The sequence below is a fragment of the Ursus americanus genome, chromosome 28 (assembly GCF_024610735.1).
Source record: "Ursus americanus isolate L20-20 chromosome 28, mUrsAme1.1.p, whole genome shotgun sequence".
Taxonomy (NCBI): Eukaryota; Metazoa; Chordata; class Mammalia; order Carnivora; family Ursidae; genus Ursus; species Ursus americanus.
This window is the reverse complement of record NC_142154.1, coordinates 34,309,381-34,330,916: the sequence shown is the minus strand read 5'-3', so window position 1 is coordinate 34,330,916 and position 21,536 is coordinate 34,309,381. Positions and strand designations below refer to the sequence as shown.

The 21,536-nt window shown below is 57.2% G+C and overlaps 1 protein-coding gene across 1 annotated transcript in view; it reads left to right on the top strand.

Annotated features, from left to right (window-relative positions):
* The first annotated feature begins 395 nt into the window (after positions 1-395).
* The window catches only part of CORO2B (coronin 2B), a 127,191-nt gene continuing 106,050 nt past the window's right edge, over positions 396-21,536 (top strand). Inside the window, exon 1 of the mRNA XM_045810663.2 lies at positions 396-726. Coding sequence (XP_045666619.2) covers positions 712-726 — 15 coding nt within the window. The 5' untranslated portion in view covers positions 396-711. The remainder of the gene's footprint in view (positions 727-21,536) is intronic.

Here is a 21,536-nt window from a genome sequence, read left to right as displayed (position 1 = left end):
ACCTCCAGGGGGCGAGCCCGGCGGGCTCTTCGGCCCACGCGGCGTCTCGGCCGTCTAGCGTGTGACTTCAGCAGCGTCCCCGGGCCAACGGGGGCCCCCGAGCGCCGGGGTGGCCGCGCGCGCCCGCAGCTAGCAGGTGCCAGGACCCGGCCTCGCCCGGACGCGTGGCGTCCGCGGGCGCGAAGGGGTTAAGGCCTCGGGCCCGGGCGCCTGGCCGGGGCTCCGGGAGCGGCGGTGCCCGGCGGCGGGCTAGCGAGCCCCAGGCGCAGGGCAGGGCAGCGGGCGGGCGTGCGCTTCCTCCTCCTCCTCCTCCTCCTCCTCCTCCTCCTCCCTCCGCCTCCTCCTTTGTAGCGAGTTCCCGGCCCCTCTTCCTCCCCCCGCCCCCCAGCCTGGGCCCTCTCCCCCTCTCCCTTTCTTCCTGCCTCGCCTTCCTGCGGCGAAGGAGGCTCATCTATTATAAATGCACATTCGGGGCTGACATCAGCGGCGAGCGGCGGGCGAGCGCCGACGAGCGGTCCCTGCGCGCTGCCCGCCCGGAGCGCGGCCCCAGGCTCCGCCGAGCCGCCCGCGGGGCGCCGGGAGCGGGGAGCGCGCCCAGAGCTGCCGCGCCGCGCCCGAGCGCTTCCCGCCGCCGCCTCGGGCCTGCGGTGGACCCCGGCCGCCGCCCCCGCACGCCGCGTCCGCGCCCCCGCACCGCCCCGGAGTTTCTGCATGACTGTCACAAAGGTAAGCGCCGCTCGCCCGCCGCGCCGGGGACCCGCCGGCGCCTGCAGCCCCCGGCCTCGGCTGCGGGGGGCGCGGGGGTGTGGGCGTGGGGAGGGGGCACTGGTGCCGGGAAGATGCGGCGCGCGCCTCCTCTGCTCTCCCCGGTCCCTTCAGTCACTCCGGCCCCCGGGGACTGCGGAGGGAAGGGGGAGGATGCCGCTTTGGCAGCCGCGGCGGTTTGGACACCAACCCTCCGCACCGGCCCGCCCCGCGACTGCATTTTTAACCCTTGTTTAGGATGCTGCATTTTTAACCCCTGGAGAGCAGTGTTGGGCAGCTGCTTGGTATCCCCCGTTGGGGCGCGCAGCGGAGAGCGTCGCTGGCAGGACAGTGGGTGTGGGGATGGGCTTGTCGCCCTGGGGAGGCCATCCGAGGGGCAAGTCCACCCCACCTGCCGGCCTCTGCTGCCCATCCTGCAGACTCTGGCCCCACTCCAGAGCTGCTCGCTGGAGAAGGCACTCCTCCAGCCCCAGGAGTTGCTACCAGCGATAGGACAGGTTTCTGGGTGAACCGCTTGAAGATGTGGGGAGGGAATGTGACAGAGAAGGGAGAGATGCGCATTCTGGCGGTCCCCATATTGGAGGAGAGTTCTTGGACTCGGGTCCAGCGGCCCAGGTTTATTGGAGAGACTTTGGGGGCCTCCCCGTCTTGGAAAGCAGACCAAGATAGTTGCAGAAAGTACCCAGGATTAGGAGACCAGAGGAGACCTGAGCGCACTCCCCAGCTCTACCCCAGACCCCACGGATGACCTTGGCTGGGGCCTTCTGCTTTGGGCCTCAGTTTCCTCTTGTGAAATAAGTGGAAAATACTGTGGATCCTGGGGATGGTGACAGTTGAAGAACCAGTAAAAAGCTCAAAGGTGTGAACCCACACTTTTCAGAGGGCTCTGTCAGGGTAAGGAGCTCACAGCCCAGCCTTGGTCTTGGGTTTGGCAATCCGTGCACCCAAGGCCAGATTCCAGCAGCTGCCCACCTGGCTCTCAGAATGGAAGAGTTGGAGGCCAGCGTGGAGAGGGCAGCTTACTTGTGGTCAGAGCAGCGGGCCAGATGGAGGGTCAGCTGTGGAGGTGACGGGAGGGGTGCCTCTGGCTCCTTCTGATAAGCCAATGGCTGCCAGTGCCCCTAGGAGATCTGCCTGCCATAAGACAGCATGTCTGTTCAGGGTCTTTGGGTTCAATGCCAAAATTGGGACTTAGAAACGTTGCAGGGAAATGTGCCTGGGGGCTGAGGGTCTTCCTCAGTTTTGGCTATTCCTAGCAGGGCTGCTGTGGCCCGCAGTGGGCAGGACGCTTCGTGTTTTGAAATGATGCAAATGCCGTTTGGCTGGGAAGGATTATTATCATTAAGGTTATTAATGTCAAAGACGCAAGCAGGCCGAGGCAGAAGAGTAATGGATGGGGCTGGATGAGGGATAAAGCATATGAGATTTGTATTAATAGCACTGAGATTTGACTCAATGCCTCCCCTGCGTCTCTTTATGTACATGAGCTCAGGCAGCCTTCTTTCCCAGGAGGCCTGCAAAGAAGGTGTGCTCAGCCCCCTTAAAAGAGGAAGAAGCCGAGGCTCAGAGAGGTAAAGGGACTTGCCTAAGTTCACCCAGCAAGTAAGTAGCAGAGCTGGGGTTTGCTCTCAGATCAGTCTCAACCTATGGCCTGGGCACTGTTGAGTAGATGGAGATTGGGTTATTTCCATGAAAAAGGGTCACTACCTGGAGGCTCAGGCCCTAGGGTGGAGAGTTCATGAAGGTGGGTACTTGTCTGCTAAACTCGTTGGCAGGCCTAGCCTCTTGGTATCTAGTGATTATTCACTAACGCCCTCCCCTCTACCCCCATCCCCCACCAAACCCTTCTGGATGTCCCTCCTGCCCTAACCAATGTGCCATCAGTTTAAGCCAGCTCAGAGGATTAAATAAAACCCCCACCTTAACCCTAGCTTCTCTCCCCTTGCCGCCAGTCCCCGGCACAGACCAGCAGTGTTCACGTGGGGAGGCCTAGAAGAGCAACAGAAATGCAGAAGAGGGCCTGGGGGCCCTCCTGCTGCCTTAAAGCCTGCCGGAAGAGGCTTCTCCATGAGTTCTAGAAGAACCCCAGTACTCTGGGAGTCTGAAGGCCTGGCTTCTGGTCCTCAGTCAGCCACAGATAGGCTGCGTGACCTTGGACTAGTCACTTCCATCTCTAGGCCTCTGTTTTCCCATCTGTGAGGTGCAGCAATTAGTTTCTTGGACGTCGTGGGTCCCTTCTGTTGGGCCTTGGCATAGCTTCTGCAAGGAAGTCGGTTCTGATGGAGACTGGGGAGGGGGGCTCTCTGTACTGGAGGGGGGCGGGGGTTGGTCTAGTTATAAGACAGGAAGAGGAACCCCGAAGGGGGTCTGGGAGGTGGAGTCCCTGCTTACCAACTGGAATGACAGGCAGGGGAGGACTGGGTTAGAGGGCGAGTCCCCAGCCCCGGCTGCCTGCCCCTTGGAGTCTTCTGGGCCGGGGTAGGTGTGGATTACGGAGGAGGCCTCTTTGGCTCAGAGGGCCTGGAGAGCGGAGAAGAAAAAACCGATGACAAGCTGCTAGATCTTCAATAGCACTTCCTGAGAACAGATGGGCCTCCAGTTTCCATTTTCCCATCCCCCCTCGCATGTACCCCAGCCCCCTTCCTTGAGGCTGAAGTTGCACATAAAGCCCAGGCCGTCTGGAGGGACCCCCTCCCCCAAGTAGCACTAGAGATAAAAAGCCATGCAGGGCTCTGGAGTGTGCCCTTCTAGGCCGATGGCGTGATTCCTGGTTATGACGTTTTAAACTCTTGTTTTGTTTTGTGGAATTTCATAAGCTGTCTTAGTTGCTTTATGTAACGACAAGGAGAAGGAAGAAAAAAAGAAGGGATGCAGCTTCCCAGACCATAAACACCCACAGGAGGTTAAGGCCCCCCTCCTCCCAGGTTCAGTCCAGTATCCGTCCAGAGGGCAGGTGAGGGCTGAGGGAGCGAAGGCTGCTTTCCCAGTAACAGGATGATCTTATTCTTTGACTTTTTCTGCCTGCTCTCTATACGTTTTCTGTCTCTCTGCCATTTCAGTCATATGCCAGCTGAACAACGCTTCTCTGGTCCTAAAGTGTTTCTAAACTGCCATCAGCTGGAAAAACAGAACCAAATACATTAGAATAGTGTGTAGAGTACAAGTCAATAGGCTATAAGAAAAGTCTGCCTGCCCTAAGGCAGGACTTTGCAAACTCCTTTTGCCGCTTTGAGATCCTTTGGAGTGATTTCCTGGCTTTTGTCTGGAGGTGACGGGAGGTGGGGCTTGTAGGTAAGGAAGGCGATGGCTTATGGTCACTGGGCTGCCTTGTTCCCGGGTGTGGCTTGTTACGTTAGAGGCCAGGGCGCTCAGTGCTTTCCGTGTTCCCAAGGCCAGCTCTGGGGGTCAGCAGTCCAAGAACAGAGAACCCTGAGCTGCAGGAATGTCTGTTGCACCTCAGAAGGTCTTAGGAGAAGGAGTGTGGGCAAGAGAATACTCTAGATGCCAGCGTCCCCCTCTGAGCAGTTCCAGGTTCACAAGTGACATCATCGGTCACTCTCTGGCCCCTCATTTGGTGTGTCAACCTTTTCTCTCCTGCCCCTGTCCCAGCAGAGCCTAGCTGATGGATGGGAGCCCCTGGCTCCTGCTGAATGTGATGGGACTGAGGACAGGGTTGCCCTGTCCATGTAGCTGCTAACAGGCCTTCGTTTGGCCAAGTCATGTGTCTCTAGGGCTCCTGACGAGTGGCCTCAGAGAATAAGATGTTGGAGTCAAACCGTCCAAATCTCTCCCTTGACAACTAAGGGGAACGGAGACCCGGGGAACGAATCCTAAGTTGCCTGAAGTCACTCAAAAAGTTTGAGGCCGGAGGGGCCAGAACCTGGGTGCTCCTGACTCCTGGTCAGTGCTCCTTCCACCTGGCTGCCCTGTGAAGGGGCCTCAAGGTGGCCTGCATGGGGACAGGGGTTTGGGCCCCACTCCGGTGACCCCACTGCACCACCGCAGCCTGGACCTCTCGGGTCGGAGACTCCCTCTGCCGGACAGCCTCTTCCTTTATTGAAAAAGCGTCTGGGTTAGACAATTATCATATGGTTTCACTCATTTATGGAACATAAGGAATAGCAGGGAGATCGGTAGGAGAAGGAAGGGAAGAATGAAGGGGGGGTAAACAGAAGGGGGAACGAACCACGAGAGACTATGGACTCTGGGAAACAAACTGAGGGTTTTAGAGGAGAGGGGGGCAGATGGATGGGCTAATCCGGTGATGGGTATTAAGGAGGGCACGTATTGCGTGGAGCACTGGATGTTATACGCAAACGATGAATCATGGAACATTACATCAAAAACTAAGGATGTACTATATGGTGACTAACATATCATAATAATAAATTTAAAAAAAGAAAAAGCATCTGGGGTCACGGTGGAGGGGAGCCCTTGCAACACCCAGGATCAGGACAAGGAGAAAGGTGCACGACGCCCTTCTGTCTCCAGCTCCCAGACCCAGGCAGGGTCTAGCCCGCCCGGGAGATGCCTGGACTCTCAGACATTCCACTTCCCAGCACCTCTTTCCTGTCTGTCTCTTACTGGGACAAGAGAGGAGAGAGCAGGCCTGTGACAGGGCCAATTCGAGGGAGGAGAAGTTCCCCCTCCTGCAGAGACCCAACTCCCAGAAACCTGAGGGTGGGGGTGGGGCTTCTGCCTTCTCTGCCCCTGCGCCCATCATACCTCCCCCCCCCCCCCCAGTTCTTCCAGATATCTGGCATTCTCATGCAGAAGGTATGTGGCTAGCGCTCACTCTTTGTAGGGCCAGCACCCTCTGAGCTCCTAGTCTGGGCCAGGCCGAAGCCACGGCCGTTGCTGTCCAGGACTCTGAGGAGATGCACGTGGAAGGAGCAGTGCCGAAGGCCTGAGTGAGGAGTCTCAAGGTCCGGGGGGCACCGGCCAGCTCTGTCTCCCACATACTCTAGTGCTCAGCACCTCAGCGTCTTTCCTTCCACGCTGCCTCTCCCTCCAGGCCTCTGATGAGTTACTTTCTTCCCACATGTGCCCCGATGCCCTGCGTTCTCTGGCCCCGGGGGCATTGCCACCTTCGCCCCTCTGGCAGCACGCAGAGGCATCTGGAAAGAATGGTGAGACTCCCCGGGGCCCCCAGGAGCCCCACAGCGAGCCGGCCCTGTGGAATCGGCCTAGACTTGAGCTTGGCGGGTTTGGGAGTGTGGACACTGGCTAGACCCGCGGCCTGGCAGCATCCGTCCCTGGCAGCTCGGAGATGGAGTGAGTTTTTCCATTTCTCTGCTGGGTTGGCCAGCCTGGAGCAGACATGGCCTCGGCCAGCGCCGGCTCCTGGCTCCGGGGCCGATTCTGATTTGGATATGCTAGCCACAGAATTTGTCTGGTGTCCAGGAGATGAGAGAATGTGCAAATTCCCTCCGCGCCCAGCCCCCCCCCCCCACCCTTGTCCCGATCAGCTTGTCCTGTTCCCCTTCCTTTCCCTGCCTGTGCACCCTGCAGGCTCGGGCCCCGCGCAGCCCCTAGCCTGGGAAGCTCGGAGCAGCTGGCATGGAGCGGGGCCCGCCAGGCAAGGACAGATGCCAATCCAGTGGCTTCCACATGAAAAGAAGCTGTTGAGAACGAGCCTGTCCTTTGTGGGCCTGGAGTGTGGGACCAGCTGTAAAAGAGGCATCAGGCGGTGGGTTAGGGACAATGGAGGAGAAGCTGCCACCCGCCTTTCCTTGCCCACTCCCTCCCCTCCCCCAAGAGGCCCCTAGAGGGACCTCCTAATTGGTCTCTGGCTGGCACCCTCCTTCCAATTAATTAACAAAGCGAGAGCGGAGGCCCCCAGGTCTGCTCAGGACAGTCCCTTTTATACAGAACAAGCACGAATCCCTTGGAGGGTCCCACGGTGGGGAGGGGTCCCCCTACGTACAGAAGAATAAACAGAGTCTCTGAGCGAAAACACGGCCACACCCTAATCCCAGAGCTAATACGGGTCAGAGCTGGGATGCACACCCAGATCTTCTGACTTGGAGCCAGAACCTTCTCGATCCAGTCGCTAATGGTCCACATCCTGTGACGATGAATCACCATCATCTCAGGAGTAACAGTTCCGAAGCGGCCATTGGGCACACACAATCGCATTGACTCTGGGGGCTTGATTCTGTTATCAGACAATCCCATTTTCCAGAGGCTCAGGGAGGGTAAGTGACTTGCTCTGGGTCGCAGGCTTCGTGGATGGGGGAGTGGGTGGTGATCTGTCCCCGGGCTGTCAGACTCCAGAGCAGCCGGTGGTCTCCTTTCCAGGACTCTATTCCGACCCGCACCCCCAAGGCACAAGGGTCCCGTCTATGTGTCTCGGGCCCTGGCACCAAAGTGTGCTTGACAATTACTGCTTGCCTCGAGGGTGACACCCATGGCTGTGTTCTGTTTAGGCTTCCGGTGGCCTTTGCTGGGGCTGGGAGTCACGAAAATAATTTGGGAGAAAATGTAAACCGAGTGAGTGAGGAGGGGGGCACCCCGCACGTGGTGTCTGAGGTCAGACAGGGCCTCTGAGGCAGGGCAGGCCAGCCTGGGGGACAAACTAGTGTGACAGCTTCTCCATGTCCACGAAGCTAGCTCTGTCTGGGGAACACAGGTCTGTGGCCCAGGCCTGCAGCCCTCACCTTCCTGAATGTGCAAATTCCCTCTATGCCCAGGGTGTGTGGCCCTCTCGAGATGGCCCCTGATTACCTGGGTGGGGGGGGTGCCGGTGGCTGAGAATGCCAGCTTTAGGGCCAGACGGATGGTCCTGCATCATTTACTTGCTGTTCGTTCTTGGGCAAGTTGCCTAACCTCTCTGAACATCTGTTTCCCCATCCATTAATTGGGATTGATAATAGTAGCACTTAAAAGGATTATTATAAAGATTAAATGAGCTGATCCGTGTGAAGCACTTACCACATGCCTGGCAGTGAGCGTTCGCTATTCACATCGGGAAGACAGAAAATTAAACAAATGCTTACAATGAGCGTCCTGGGGCTTATGAAACGAGAAGTACAGGGGAACTCTGGCAATAGCAGCAGAGGGCCTGACCTAGTCAGAGGGATGGGGAGGTGACTTTAAAGCTGGTTCACGAAGGATGAGTAGAAGGTAACAGGTGAAAGGAGAGGAGCCGAGGAGAGGGTAAGAGGCGGAGGGAACGGAGTCAGGGACAGTTCCGCAGGAATGCCTCCCGCTCACCAGCGTCTGAGACCTCACCACGGGTATTAGCGCATCTTGTCCTCCGAGTGACTTTACCGTGCTATCCCCACTTCGGGAATGAGGAAACGGGCACAGAGAGGCCAAGGAAGCCGCAAAAAGTAGCCCAGCGAGGAAGATGAGAGACTGGTCCAGTCCCGGGCCTCCTGACTCTGACAGTCTTCTTCTCGTCCCTGCAGCTTCCTCATCATGGGAGGATGGCTTTTCCGTGGGTCACTTCCTAGACTTGACCCGGGCCAGGGGGGTATGGAGGTCCTACGTTCTGTTTTCCAGGCCCCGCCGCCCCTCGCAGAGCCTCCCAGAGCCGTGTTTGGGAGGGCAGGGCCCCTCCTGGCTTGCACGCAGCTCCAGGGAGGGGTCATTTCTTTTTTCCAAAAGGAAACTTTGCTCTGGCAGGGAAATTTCCACCTTATATTTTCACCGGGCCCAATTATAACAACCATTTTTAGTCTTTACATCTTTCCGATTATCTGGGTTGGGCCTCGGTCTTTCAAATAAAACTGTAGGGACGCCTAGGTGACTCAGTCCGTTAAATGTCTGCCTTCGACTCAGGTCATGATCCCAGGGTCCTGGGATGGAGCCCTGCGTTGGGGGCTTCCTGCTCAGCAGGGAGTCTGCTTCTCCCTCTCCCTCTGCTGCTCTCCCTGCTTGTGCTCTCACTCTCTCTCCCAAATAAATAAAGAAAAGAAAAGAAAATATAATAAAATAAAACTATAGGGACATGTAGAGTGAACTTACTGGCCCCCGTGTGAGACGGAGGGGAACACCCGCGGAGGCTTCCGGCTGCCCAGACGGGGAGGTGGGGAGGCTCTCTCTGGGTGGGTGCTGACACTCATCCCAGGGAAGAAGCCCCCATGCTCAGGGTTCGACTCCGGAGCTGTCTGAGGTCATCTGGTCCAGCCCTCTGTCTACGTGGCACTCCACGCTTTCTAGGAACACGAGAATGACTCCTAATCTCAATTTAGATCCATTTAATAAAATACTAGTTTCTTAGGAGGCCGATCCTAGCCTTTCACCAGCTGTTAGATCCCTGCTTTCTGAGGGCTGACCGTGAAATAAACAGTACCAACCTTCCAGGCCTTTCTTGCCACTCAGTCGGGCTGGTAGGAATGATCCTGAGACCTGTGACCTGTCTCAGAGCCTCTGTTTTCTCATCTGTTAAAAGGGAGTTAGCGTTCTGCGTCTCTAGGGACTGGGATCTCCAGGGGAGGCGCTTGGTAGATGTCACGCAGGGGCCAGTTTAGTGTCTCTAATTCACACCCCTCCTGCCGCCTCCCCCCACCAGTGTCCATGGCCTTGGCAGTGAGGCAGTTCATCCAACAGCTCACCCCCTTCTCCCCTGCTGTGGTCCTCACCGCAGCACTGTTTCACACGGTGTCGGCGGAAGAGACCCGTTCATCTCTCTCCAACAGCCTCTCTCTGTACTCGGTCAGGCTGGTTTGGGGCAGATGAAAAGTTGCTTTTCCCTCTTCCTGTTCTATTTCGGCTGTTTTAATATGCTTGGGACAAATAATGTGGCTGCAAGAATTGGATGCCCTGCTTTCGCTTGAAAAGTGAGACAAAGTATCTAAACCTTGATCTGTATCTTCCTGGATCCCCGAGCTCCCGAGCTCCCTGCAGAAGGTGGGGGGAAGTTGGTCTCAAAGCACAGTCTTGCCCATCGCTGGGCACAGAGACCCAGTCCCCACTGGCAAATGACCTTGACCCTTGCTCCAGATACATCCTGGCACCCCTGAAGCTCAGACCCACTTTTCCTTTGAGTTTCTGGAAAGGAATATCCTGGGCTGGCTTAAGGGATTTGCAGCAAACCATTTAAACACCTTCGAGTATGACTTCAGAACCAACAGCGGGCGTGATGATCTGGGATCTGGGGGAGTTTCCAGGACGTGAAACAGCTGATGGAAAAGGAAGGAGTTGGGGGAAGGGGACAAGAGGATTTAATTCCTGCAGTTTCGGTGTTGCTTGTGAAGAGAATGCAGTTCACGCCCGCCCTGCTGACCTTTTTCAGGAATGCACGGCGGGAGGGGGGGGTTGGGATTCTGAAAAGTTTGGAATTCTGGGAAAGGGGATTTCTGTGTACCTGAGGGTCCATCTGATAACTTTTTATTATCACAAATGTGTCCTGTAAAGACCCCCAGGGCTGCTTTCCTTCCTGCTTCATGATAGCATATGAGAACGAACTCAGGTTGTTATGGACTGAGTCTATTTCAAGGCCCGAATTGTCCTGTTAAGCTGGCCTTTTAGGGACTGGATCCGAGTCAATTCCCCTGTTCTCAGCGCTCCTGTCCTGCCCAGCCTCCATTACACCAGCCGCAGGTAAAGGCCCAATGTGTTGCTACGTTGTTATGGGGATTGACCTTGACTCCTTGACTTGACTGTGAGCTGGCCGAGGCCAGAGATGATGTCTGATGTTCTGGGGTATCTTTCACGGCACTCGTCAAAGGTGGGGTGTAGACTTTGGGGTACCCGGTGTGAGATACAAGGTTGGGCGGGATTTCGAGGAAGACGATGCTGTTGCTGCTGCCTGGGCGAAATCCTTACTCCTGTACATCCGTGGACCGCTAGAGCTGGAAGGAACTCTAAAGAGATGTAATGGGATCCCCTGTTTTGCAAAGGCGGAAATCAAGGCCCCAGAAGGTTTTCTGAAGGGGGCACCAGTGGCCAAGCAGAAAGTGGGGCTCCTCTGGTTGATGGCAAGCTTAGGCTGGGTGAGTTTCAGTTCAGTGGGTTTTTCTCAGCTTCCAGTAGAAATCAGGCCAAGGACTGATTCAGAAGTGGGTGGCGGAGGAAAGTTCTAGAAAGGAGACTTGGAGAACTTCGCCTAGCTGGCAGGGAGCACCCGAACAGAGAGGCTCAGCTCCCCAGGTAATCAGCCGGGAGCCCCCCACCAAGTCGTGGCCATGGCCATGGCAGAGGGAGGAGGAGTGCATTCTGAGGCTCCTTCTGCTTGGCCACGGGGCTGATCCCCGAGATCTGGCCGCCAGGTACCCTGTGTACCACAGGCTGCCACCCTAGCCGCCGCAGAGGCCCGCAAACCCCACTCTCTCTCTCCTGGAAGCCAGCCCTCCTGGCACGCTGGGCTGCAGCCAATCTTTCCCTCTTTTGTTTCTCTGAAACCATTAGAAGGGCCTCTGGATTGGGAGCCTGGGTTGCTAAGAGCTTTCCTCTGGCCAGACCTTATCACGGCTTGAGAAGTCTCCCGGCAAAGTTTTCCCTGGAACTCTGGCTTGGAGGGAGGGCGGGAGGGAAGGAGAGCAGGAGAGTGGGCGGAGGGAAGAGAGGGGGCTCAGGAGCCGCAAACAAAGCCACCCCTCTGCGGGCCCCTGGGGAGCCAGTGGGCCTTTGCTTTCCAAGAGCAGTAGGAATGATGCTCCCCCCGCCCCGGGCCTGCCCCCCATGCCAAGCGCATCACATCTGGGATGTACCCCACAACTCGAGCGTTACCCCTACTTTACAGAGGGGGAGACCCAGCCTCAGAGAGGGCGGCACTCGCCCTGGGTGCCACCGTGGGGAAGGGTGCTTCCTGTGAGTGTCTGGCTGGGCCGCTGTGGGCCCCTGGCCCGACAGTGGGGGGCCGATCATGCTGTGTGATTGCTTTTTTAAGATCACCCTCCCAGCACCGTGCCCAGGATTCAGTTCCTCTGGGCCTTTTAGACGTTATTAAAATATAAATCCCCCAGGAGGGTTAATACCTTACTTAAGTGACTGTACTGACGGGGCCGGGCGTACAGAGAGCAAGACCCGAGAATAATGAGACTCGACTCGGGAGAGGTTCCCGAGGAGGAAAGTGAGGCAGGAGTGGGGGGGGGGGGGCGGCTGGGGAGCCAGATTTGCCAGGGGAACGGGAGCCGCGAGGGCGGCTGTGGTTCTGTGTACCTCTGCACCCTGGCTGCCTTGTTCTCCGGACCACTGACCACGCCCTCCCCCCCCCCCCCCGGCCCTAAATAAAATGAGGCCCTAGATAAGTTCGAAAACATTCGCTGAGCGCTGGTGTGCCAGGCCCGAAGCACGTGGCGCCAAGCACGCAGGGATGCGCCCACGTTGTCCTCTCATCAGGGGGACCCCCGTCCAGCGGGGGAGACAGGCTGCCCAGAAAGACACGCGCGGCAGGGATGTGGCAAAGGGGGCTGGTGAGCAGCGGTGTGGGAGGGCAGGGATGTGTGCACCGAGCTCCAAAGCCATGGGACAGACTGGGGAGGCCAGGCAAAGCCTCCGAAGGAAGAGATCCTAGTTCAGTCTCCAAGGATAAGTAGGCAGAGGCACATGGAGAGGAGGGAAGGGCATTCCAGGGAGAGGGGACGGCGTGAACAAAGACACGGAAGGGGGACACAGGTTTGGCTTATTCTAGGAGAGGCAAGAGTTGGGTGTGCTGGGTGGAAAGGGTAGGGTAAGGAGTGGGGAAGGCAGTGGACAGGCAGGGGAAGCAAGGGGTGGGGGGGTGCTTGGTGGAGGCACGAGGTGCCCTGGCAGGGTTGTAACGGGAGTGACATGATCCAACTTGCCCTTTAGGTGGTCTGCTCCAACCTGACCTTGGAGGCAGAAAGTGAGCAGACATTCCCAAAACCTGGGTACAGCCGGGTGAGGGCAAGGGGTTCGGACCCCAGACCCGGATCCCCTGCAGATATCTCCCTGTGCCTAGGAGTAAGCGCTGCCCGTGCCCCTCTGCCCCCAAGGAGATACCCCTGGCGGGACCACTCCATGGTACTGGCCTTTCCCACCTGCTGCCTGGGGCTACCGGAAAGGTTGGCTCTGGGAATTGAGAAAACAGAAGGAGGGGGCAGAGGGCCGTAAGTCTGCCTGGGAGACATGGTTACAGCATGGAGAGAAGACCACTGCAGGGGGCTTCTAGAAGCTCCTGCCTAAACCCCAGCTCAGATGCTGTGTGACCTTAGGTCAGTCACTTCCCCCCACTCTCACTGGGACTCAGTTTCCCAGCTATCTTAGGATAACATCCCCTGGTCCAAGGCAGGGTGCAGGAGGGAGGTTACGGATGTATTTCCTCCCTCCAGTGCATGCACACACGCGCATACACTCGCGTGCGCACACACACTTCAGACTACCAAGGTCATGAACAGCTAACAAAACTTGGGCATTGATGGGACACCTGGGGGGCTCAGCTGGTAAAGCGTCTGCCTTTGGCTCAAGTCATGATCCCAGGGTCCTGGGATCGAGTCCCGCGTCAGGCTCCCTGCTCAGCGGGGAGTCTGCTTCTCCCTCTCCCTCTGCTGCTTCCCCTGCTTGAATTCTCGCTCTCACTCTCTCTCTTGCTCAAATAAATAAATAAATAAAATCTTTAAAAAAAAACAAAACAAGGGGCGCCTGGGTGGCACAGCGGTTAAGCGTCTGCCTTCGGCTCAGGGCGTGATCCCGGCATTATGGGATCGAGCCCCACATCAGGCTCCTCCGCTAGGAGCCTGCTTCTTCCTCTCCCACTCCCCCTGCTTGTGTTCCCTCTCTCGCTGGCTGTCTCTATCTCTGTCGAATAAAATAAAATAAAATCTTTAAAAAAACAAAACAAAACAAAATCTTGGGGGTTGAGGATCAGAGTTCGAGTCCTGGCTCTGCCACAGCTTGCCTTGTGACTTTGAGCAAGTTGCTGAGCCGGTCTGAAACTTTGTGCTTATTCCCTCTCATTTGGTGTAAATATCAGCCTTTCCGGCACCAGGGAATTCCATGGTCAGCCTTCTCCACCTCTCTTCCATCTACCCCACCTGTGCTGACTCTGCCTCCCTCAGCCCGAGAGCCCTGCCTTGATGAAAATTCGATCCACTTTTCATTGGTGACCGGGGGTGGAGTGGGGTATAACTGGGACAGGGCCTTCTGGAGAAGAGAACCTTCTGGAGTGATGGTCGTCGGGTGAATGTATGCATGTGTAAAAGGTTTTCAATCTGAACGCTTGAGATTTGTGCACTAAGGGCACGTTGGGTATATTTTAATATATGAATATTAAAATATGAATATTTTATTTTCTTACACAAAATGATTATAGATTTATTATATTTACTTGTTAATAACATGATATTAATATTTAATATATTTATATTTGGTTTTTAAAGCAAGTGGGAAAAAGATCCTTCCTGGCTTTCTGGTTCAAGCTTCATGCCTCTCCATCCGTTCGTATATTCATTCCCTCTACAAATATCCGTGCTCCGGGCAGCCCGGGCGTGCAGAGGCGTGTGTGCTGCTACGGGGGCTCAGGGGTGCAGAACCTGCGGTGACCCCACATTGTCGGGAGCGGTGGTTCTCCACGCTGACTACACATCACCTGGGGACGGTTAAATGCTTGCCCCCAGGACCGGCTTTGCAGGACTGTGACCTGTGAGACACTCGGTTTAATGTTCTGCTGGTACTGTCTTGAAACTCTTTATGCTTTCTTATCAAGGACCCCTACAAATGATGTAGTTGGACCTTTCTGGCCCCCCCACCACCCCTCGCCCAGAGCAATAGAATCAAAATTTCTGGGAGGTAGGGCGCAGGCATGAAGATTTCTTTAAAGCTGAATTTCCTTCTGGAGTTATGTCCAGGGGCAGCCCTCATCCTCAGACACCTGGCTGAAACGGAAGCTGGCACCTGGCGTTCTAGACGCTTGTCACTGAGTTGGAATGCTAAGACCTCACACGTGAGGATCCCAGGAGCAGTTTCCAGGTGGCAGCAGGGGCAGCGATCCACCACGAGGAAGCTTGGGGAGGGGAGGGGGATCGTCGTGGCGTGGGATGGTCAAGGAAGGCTTCCAGGAGGCGGTGGCTCACTCGCCATCCTGCAAATAGCGAGAGCAAAGAACAGGAGAGGAGAAAAGGCAGAGGCAGGTAGCAATAAGGAAAGGGAAGGACTCGTCTAGGGGAAGGGAGTGTGCGGTGTGACTTGAGTGGAGGGAGGTGTGGCTGGGAAGCTGGAGTGGGGCGGGGCTGGGAAGCACAGGAAATGACAGTCTGAGAAGTCCGAATCTGGTCGGCAATGGGGAGCCGCTGAATGTTCCTGGCCCAAGAATAATGTGCTCCACGAACGACTGAAGGAATAAACAAAAGGAGGGTATGGGGGAGTTTTAGGGGTCTGGCTTGCCAAATTGCTGAGGTGTCTAGCCAGAGCTCTGCTCCCCCTGTTCGTGAGGCTCTGCACCCCTGCCCCGCAGGTGGTGCCCGTCTGAGCAGGAACTTCGTGTCCCCTGCACTGTGGTCTCCAGCAGCAGCGACTGAAGCGTCCCCAAGAACAACAGATGCTGAGCAGACTATGTTCTCCCATTTCTGGGGACAGCAAGTGGTAGGTGGGTGGGTGGGTTGGGTGCTTCTGGTAAAAAACAGGGCTGGACTCTCCCACTCCCACCAGGTTCCCCACCCCAGGTGGGCACCCCATGCAGGAAGGCGGCTGTTCCTGCCATCCTGTATCTCCCATGTTCCCCTGGGGACACTGCAGGGGTCGGGGGGTGAGGGTCCTGCCTGAGTCAGAGGAGCCCCCATTTCCGAGTGGCCAGGAGCAGGGCAAATGCAGAGCTGTTTGTTTCTCAGCCTCCTGAGATATTTACGCAGGAAGATGAGAAAGGGGTTCTGTTTATTGAACGTGCATCCTCCAGGGAAGAAGCCACAGGGAACGGGCTGCTTCCCGTGTCTGAGAGCCAATGAGCAGAGAAGGAATTTCTTTGGGTTTGAAGCCAGACAGAGCCTGTGTGCTTGCAGAAGGAAGGGGAGGAGGGTTTTGGGAGGAGACAGAAAGCCCTCTCAACCTCCTGCCTCCGGTCCCAGGAAAGCCGTTCAGCACATGCTTTCCTGGTGACTCCAAGTAATAACAACTGAAATCGCAGCCTAGTTTCTATTCTGAGCTCTGCCTCTACCACGCTGTGTGACCTCGGGCAAGTTGCTTAACCCCTCTGGGCCTTTGTTTCCAGCTCTGAAAAGAGAGCAGCATCAATCCAGGTCTGCCTGTCTCTTGTCACTGTGTGGAGTCAGATGAGCTACGGAATGGGTAGGAAGCAGTGGAGGGAGCGCGTTATACCCTCCAAAAGTCCCAGCTATGCAGTGTTCAAGACCAGAGAACTGACCAGAGGCAGGACTGAATGGTTGGCCCAGCCGACAGCCTCAGCTGTGGCCTGAGGGATCAGACCAGAGGGAACACTCCCAGGACCAAGGCCCACCCTGGGACCCCTTCCCTTCTTCCTCCTCCAGCTGAGTCCCGCTGCATGTGTCCCTGAGAACTCTGGCAGGATTTCCTCCCAGGAAGGGGACACGGCTGTCCGGTTTCTATCCCCTGGGAGCTGCAGGCACCAAGGAGCAAGGCTGCACTCCCCCTGACAATGGGGCTTGTTTTCAGACTTGGAAGTCTGCAGCTCTGCACCTCCAGCTTTGCGGCAGGGCCCCAGGCCATCTGCTGTCTACACTCCGGGGACTGGGAACCCTGTCCCCAGTTTGGCCCCTGGGGCAGGGCTTCAGAGGCTTCTCCCAGGGCCTGGGTTCTGTTCCCAGCTTCATCACTGGCTCGCTGTCCCTGTGACCCGTGGGGGGACACAAAAGAGAAAAGGTCCCTGCCCTCAGGGAACTGACCCAAGAGGCTCGGGAGCCAGGACAGAACAGAAATATATTAATATTAGGATGTCAGGGGGTGGTAAAATATTAGGAAAAATGCCTTGGGGTCAGGGGCGGAGCAGTGGGCGGGGCTATTGTAAATAGGATGGCTCCGAAAAGAGGCTGTGGAGGCCCAGAGTGGAATGAGGGGAGGGATGGAGCCACGTGGAATCTGGGAAGAACTTTCTGGCTGAGAGCAGCAAGCTCAAGGCTCCGAGGAGAAGGCCGCCTGTCACTGAAGGCACAGCCAGAGGCCCTCATCCTGGGCAGTGGGAGGGGAGAGGGTCGGAAAGGAGGCTGAGGCTGGTCTGGGTCACACTGAGTCCTCCTCCCTCCCATAGGCTGCCACAAGACTCCTGCTCGCTAATGTTTGTTGACTGACTGCTTGGGAATGACCGCTCAGGGGAGGCAGGAGAGGAGGCGGGAAAGGCTGGAGGTCGAGAGCCCAGCAGCCACGTCGAGCTGACGAGGGTCTGAGCCAGGCAGAGGCAGTGGCAGGGGAAGAGGACTGTCCAGGCTTGGTGACTGGGTGGGAGGAGAGGCAGATGGCAGCCAGCCCTTCCCGGAGCTGCTCAGAGGAGAGCTGGCTCCCCACATCCATGGGACATGACCACAGGGGGCTCCCACACCCCCTACCACGACGGGTCCCCTGAGCCAGCCCAGCCCCGGCCTGGGGCCCGCGGAGCAACACCAGAGCCTCGCATCCCGCTTGTCCCCTTGAGGATGCTGCAAACTGGGCTGCGTCCTCCCACAGGGCCGGCTGGGCTCGCGGAAGGCGTCAGGGGCGGCCTCCCCCTGCCAGCCTCACCTGGCATCCAACCTCATTAGTATTTTGAGCAGAAGCATATTTATTTTTTCCTGCGGGGAATTGGTGCCCTGCTCATTTCAAATGGAGTAAAACCGAAGAGCAATTAAGAGGCTCAGCCGTCTCGGGTCAAGGAGAAGGGAGGAGGGAAGTGAAGCGGCTGCCTCGTGGGCTCCTGGCACCTCTGTTCCGCATTGGCCGGGGTTTGGGTGGTGAGGAGGGAGGTGCCATAGGATTTGGATTCACCAGGAACAAAATACTAGTGATCAGTGTTTACCTGGTGCTGAGCGTGTTCTGGGGACAATGCTAACTGTCCTACGTGCATCTCATAACGTTCTTTCAACAGCCTGTGAGGCAAGGGAGGGGTGGCGTGGGGTGCTGTTACGCCCATTTTATGGATGAGACAACTGAGGCTCAGAGAATCGCATGTCCCAGGTCACACAGCTGGTAAGCTGATGGAACCAGGGCTCTAGCCCATCCCCGATGCATTGGCCCTTTAGCTGCCTGGCCGTTTTGTCCCTCAAACATAGTGCATTTAACCCACAGCTTCTTCCTGATTTCTGTTTCCCTCCCAACAAGGAAAAAAAAAGGACCAAACAAACAAAAAGCTCTCGGCTGCGGCACCAACCCTGCCCCTCTCCCGGGGGCCTGCAGTTACACCCATTGCTCTGGGTAGGCTTAGGGCAGCAGACCTGTCAGGGGGCCATCGTGGTGGTCCGGGCAGGAGGCCTGAGCCGGCCAGGTGGAACCGGTGAGGGCTGAGGAGGAAACAGGACACGGGGTGACGTTTTGGAGGTAGAGGTGGGTAAGAGGTGGAAGTCAGTGCGGCACTGGGGTTCCTGGGGCACAAAGGAGGAGCCAGCTCCCATCAGTGGCCGTGTCCCAGATCCAACCCCCTTGGCCAGACTGTCTACCTGTTCCACAGACTTGGCTCCGAGAGCATTTCCAGTTTCAGAAAATCGGATCCCCTGGAGGCTGAAGTTCGGGAGGAAAGGGACATTCAGCCGGAATAGGGGTGTCCTGGCTCCTGGGGAACCGAGCTGGGTTCCTGGCCAGAGAGAGGGATGGGGGAGAGGCTGGAAGGGAGGGAGGGAGAGAGAACAAACAGGAAGTCTCGCCATCTCTGCTTCTCTATCTTGCAGGGTCAGTGATTTTGCTAATAGCAACCTCCTGGAAAAAATTGATCCAATTTTCTCAGGATAGGAGGCCTGCTTTAAAAAAAAAAAAAAAAAAGCCTGGACCTTAGAGAAGCCAGGCAGAGGCAAGTCCCTGGCAAGCATCCCTCCCTGGAACCCACCAGGCCTGGGGGGGCCTCTCTGCCTTCTCTCCCCAACTCCTGCAGCAAACCATAACCCTCCCCGCTCTCCTCCCCTCTTGATGCCAGGTTCCTTGCTGGGCACCCAGGGGCTCATCTGACACCTGGTCTGTGTCTAAAATGCTGGGGGCTTCGTGCAGGAGCCTTGCCAGGAGCAAGCTCTCATTCTGCCTGGAGCTTCTGGAAGCCGTGGAAGGGTGGCGCTGCTTGAAGGACACTGGGGGTTGGGAGCTAGGGGGGCAAGAGCTGCGGCGGCCCTGCTCTGAGCCTGTGCTGGCTTTAGGCCTAAACTGGCCTGGGCAGCCCCAGATTAGGGGAAGGGGGAAGGAGGGAAGTCCTACCAGCCTCTATCCCTCTCTGATCACGTTGACCTCCTTGGCTCCTGCCCAGACCCTGCCCTCTAGCCACATTGGTGCGCTTGCTGACCCCAAATTCAGCTTGTGCTTTTCTGCTCCCTGTACTCCAATGGCCTCCTAATCCCGCTTTCAAGGCCCAGACGAAATGCTACCTCCTCCACGGAGCCTTCGCTGATCTCTCCTCAACTCCAAACTCTGTCCTTCTCCTGTCACTGCTGTGTTGAGAGGGTGATAGCAGAAGATGTCCTGCCTCTGCTGCCAGAGGGCAAGCCCCGCGTCCTGAGTGGGAGGGAGCGTGTGAGGCCACAGATCCGGGACGCGTTTCTCATGCCTGGCCCCGGCTATGTTCGAGTAGGGATTTTTGAATGACACATTTGTCTTTTCCACGGAGAGAAGAATCTATTCTGTGCGTGCAGCCTGGATTCAGCCACGTGAGATGCATTTGTTGGCCAATCTTTGATAGATTGGCAGAATACAGCTTCCCACCCCTGACCCCGGAAGGGCCTGGGACAGAGAGAGGGACCTTATTCTTCTTTCTCCCATCCCCCCCAGCACTGCTAGCAAACGTGCTGCCCTTGAAGAATTCTAAAGGGGGGAAGTGCCCCCCCAGGGCCTCCCAGACCTCCCGCCCAAGAGAGGCGGTGGCCTGGTGACCTCCTAACAGCAGTGCGTTCTCCCGGGGGCCCTGCCGTCCCCTGGGAGGCTCCATATGCTTTCCGGATGTCCGGGTCTCATTATGCTCCAACTCAAAAATTCATCTTGTCTAATTGTGCTCGAGGCCTGAGTGAATTCAGGAACTCTTACCCAGGCTCTGTGGGCCGGGAGTTTCCATGGCAACGAGGGGTGCGTTCTAATGAGTTGCGTCCTTGGAGACTGGCTAGGGGGTCTCCGCCTGTCCCTGCATGTAGACTGTCCCTGCTGCTTGGCGGAGGCCCCCTCCACCCAGGAGCTGGGGCTGGGGACAGGGAATGGAGGCGACCTCCTCAGACCCCTGGGATGGAGTCCACAATCCTCCGCCTCTGCCACTGTGCTGAAAAGGAAGAAAAGACACTCGGATGATTTCAGTCTCAGCCTCATTGCACTTCAGGAGGGTTTTCCTTCCTCTACAAGCCATCAAATAAACACCCCTTCATCACACACACACCCCAAATTCCACTGCTTTGAGTGCCGTCTGTTTTGCAAACTTTCTAAAATGTGGAAGTTGCACTCCTCCTTGAAGGCCTGGCTCAAATGCCACCTCCTCCAGGAAGCCTTCCTGGAAGCTGTCTCTCTCCCAGCCCGCTTTGCCACCGTGCTTCGTCCTCTCCTCGCACGCGTTTTTCAGCACAGTTGCCCAGGAGTGGACTTGGCCCAGTATACACCAGGTTCACTTCATACCAGGTGACAGGCTCCTCCAGTGCGGGTAACCCCCTGCCTTCCTCTCTGGAGCTTCAGATGTGGTGCCCCCAGGGGGCTCACGTGGAGAAAGGGGTCTTTGCTAGCAGCCTCTCTCGCCCTCAGTCCCACAATAAGGCCCAGGCCTGAGAGCTTCTCCGTTGATGTGGCCCCCAGGGCCTTCGGAGACCCTCTTGCCTTCCATGACTGCGGGTGACGGCCAGGGGACAGCCCTCCGGGGAGGAAAGGATGTCCAGGCCTTCAGGGAAAGAGTGGGAATGAAAAGAAGACTAGAAGAAATGAAGCTAGTGAGCGGGGGACAGCCCTGGCCCAGCGCCCAGCCTCCTGGTCCCCCGCAGGGGAAGATCAGTGTGGGAGGAGGACTGGAAGGAGCTGCAAACCCAGCGATTTCTCCACATCCACGACACTTCCTTCTCATCTGTCCTGCTGACTCTCAGTTTCCAGAAGTGACCTGGAGACAGAGGAATGAGAGGGGAGGAGCCCGCCCATTGGGCTTTTAATGAAAAGGGCCGGGACACCTCGCAGCCGGCCTTTCGGGCAGTGACACTCTGTGATGTGTGTGTCTCCCTGGAGGGATGGGGTGGTGGGCAAGCTTCTGGTGTGTGAAGGGCTGGCAGATAGTAGAGATGTGGAAATCTATCCAGAAAGCAGCGTCTTCTGCTTGCTGTCCATACCCACTCCCCTTAAGGCCGCACACTGTCCTGAATCCCCTGCCAAGCCCTGGGCCAGCCCCTAGGGAATGCGGGGATGGACGAGGTGCGTCCCTGGCCTCCAGGGCTGCGGGAGGCTGGTGGGGCTTCCCTGTCACTGGGCCTTCCCGCAGCCAACATCCCCTGAGCTCTGCCCATGCGCCGTGCCTGTTGGTGAGCACCGAGGCTAAAGCCGCAAACGTGGCAGCTGCCAGTCAAGGGCAGGAGGAGGTGAGGAGCGCAGGGTCTGACCCTCACAGCACTGGGTGAGGAACGTCGGCTGAGGGAAGCTTGGGGGGGCCCAGAGGAAGCTGCTAACACAGTCGAGGGGAATCGGAAGGCTGGCCTGAGGAAGGGGCTCTGGAGCAGAGACCCCCAAGGAGGGGGAGGATTTGGCCCAGTGATGAGTTGGGCAGCGGGACCGAG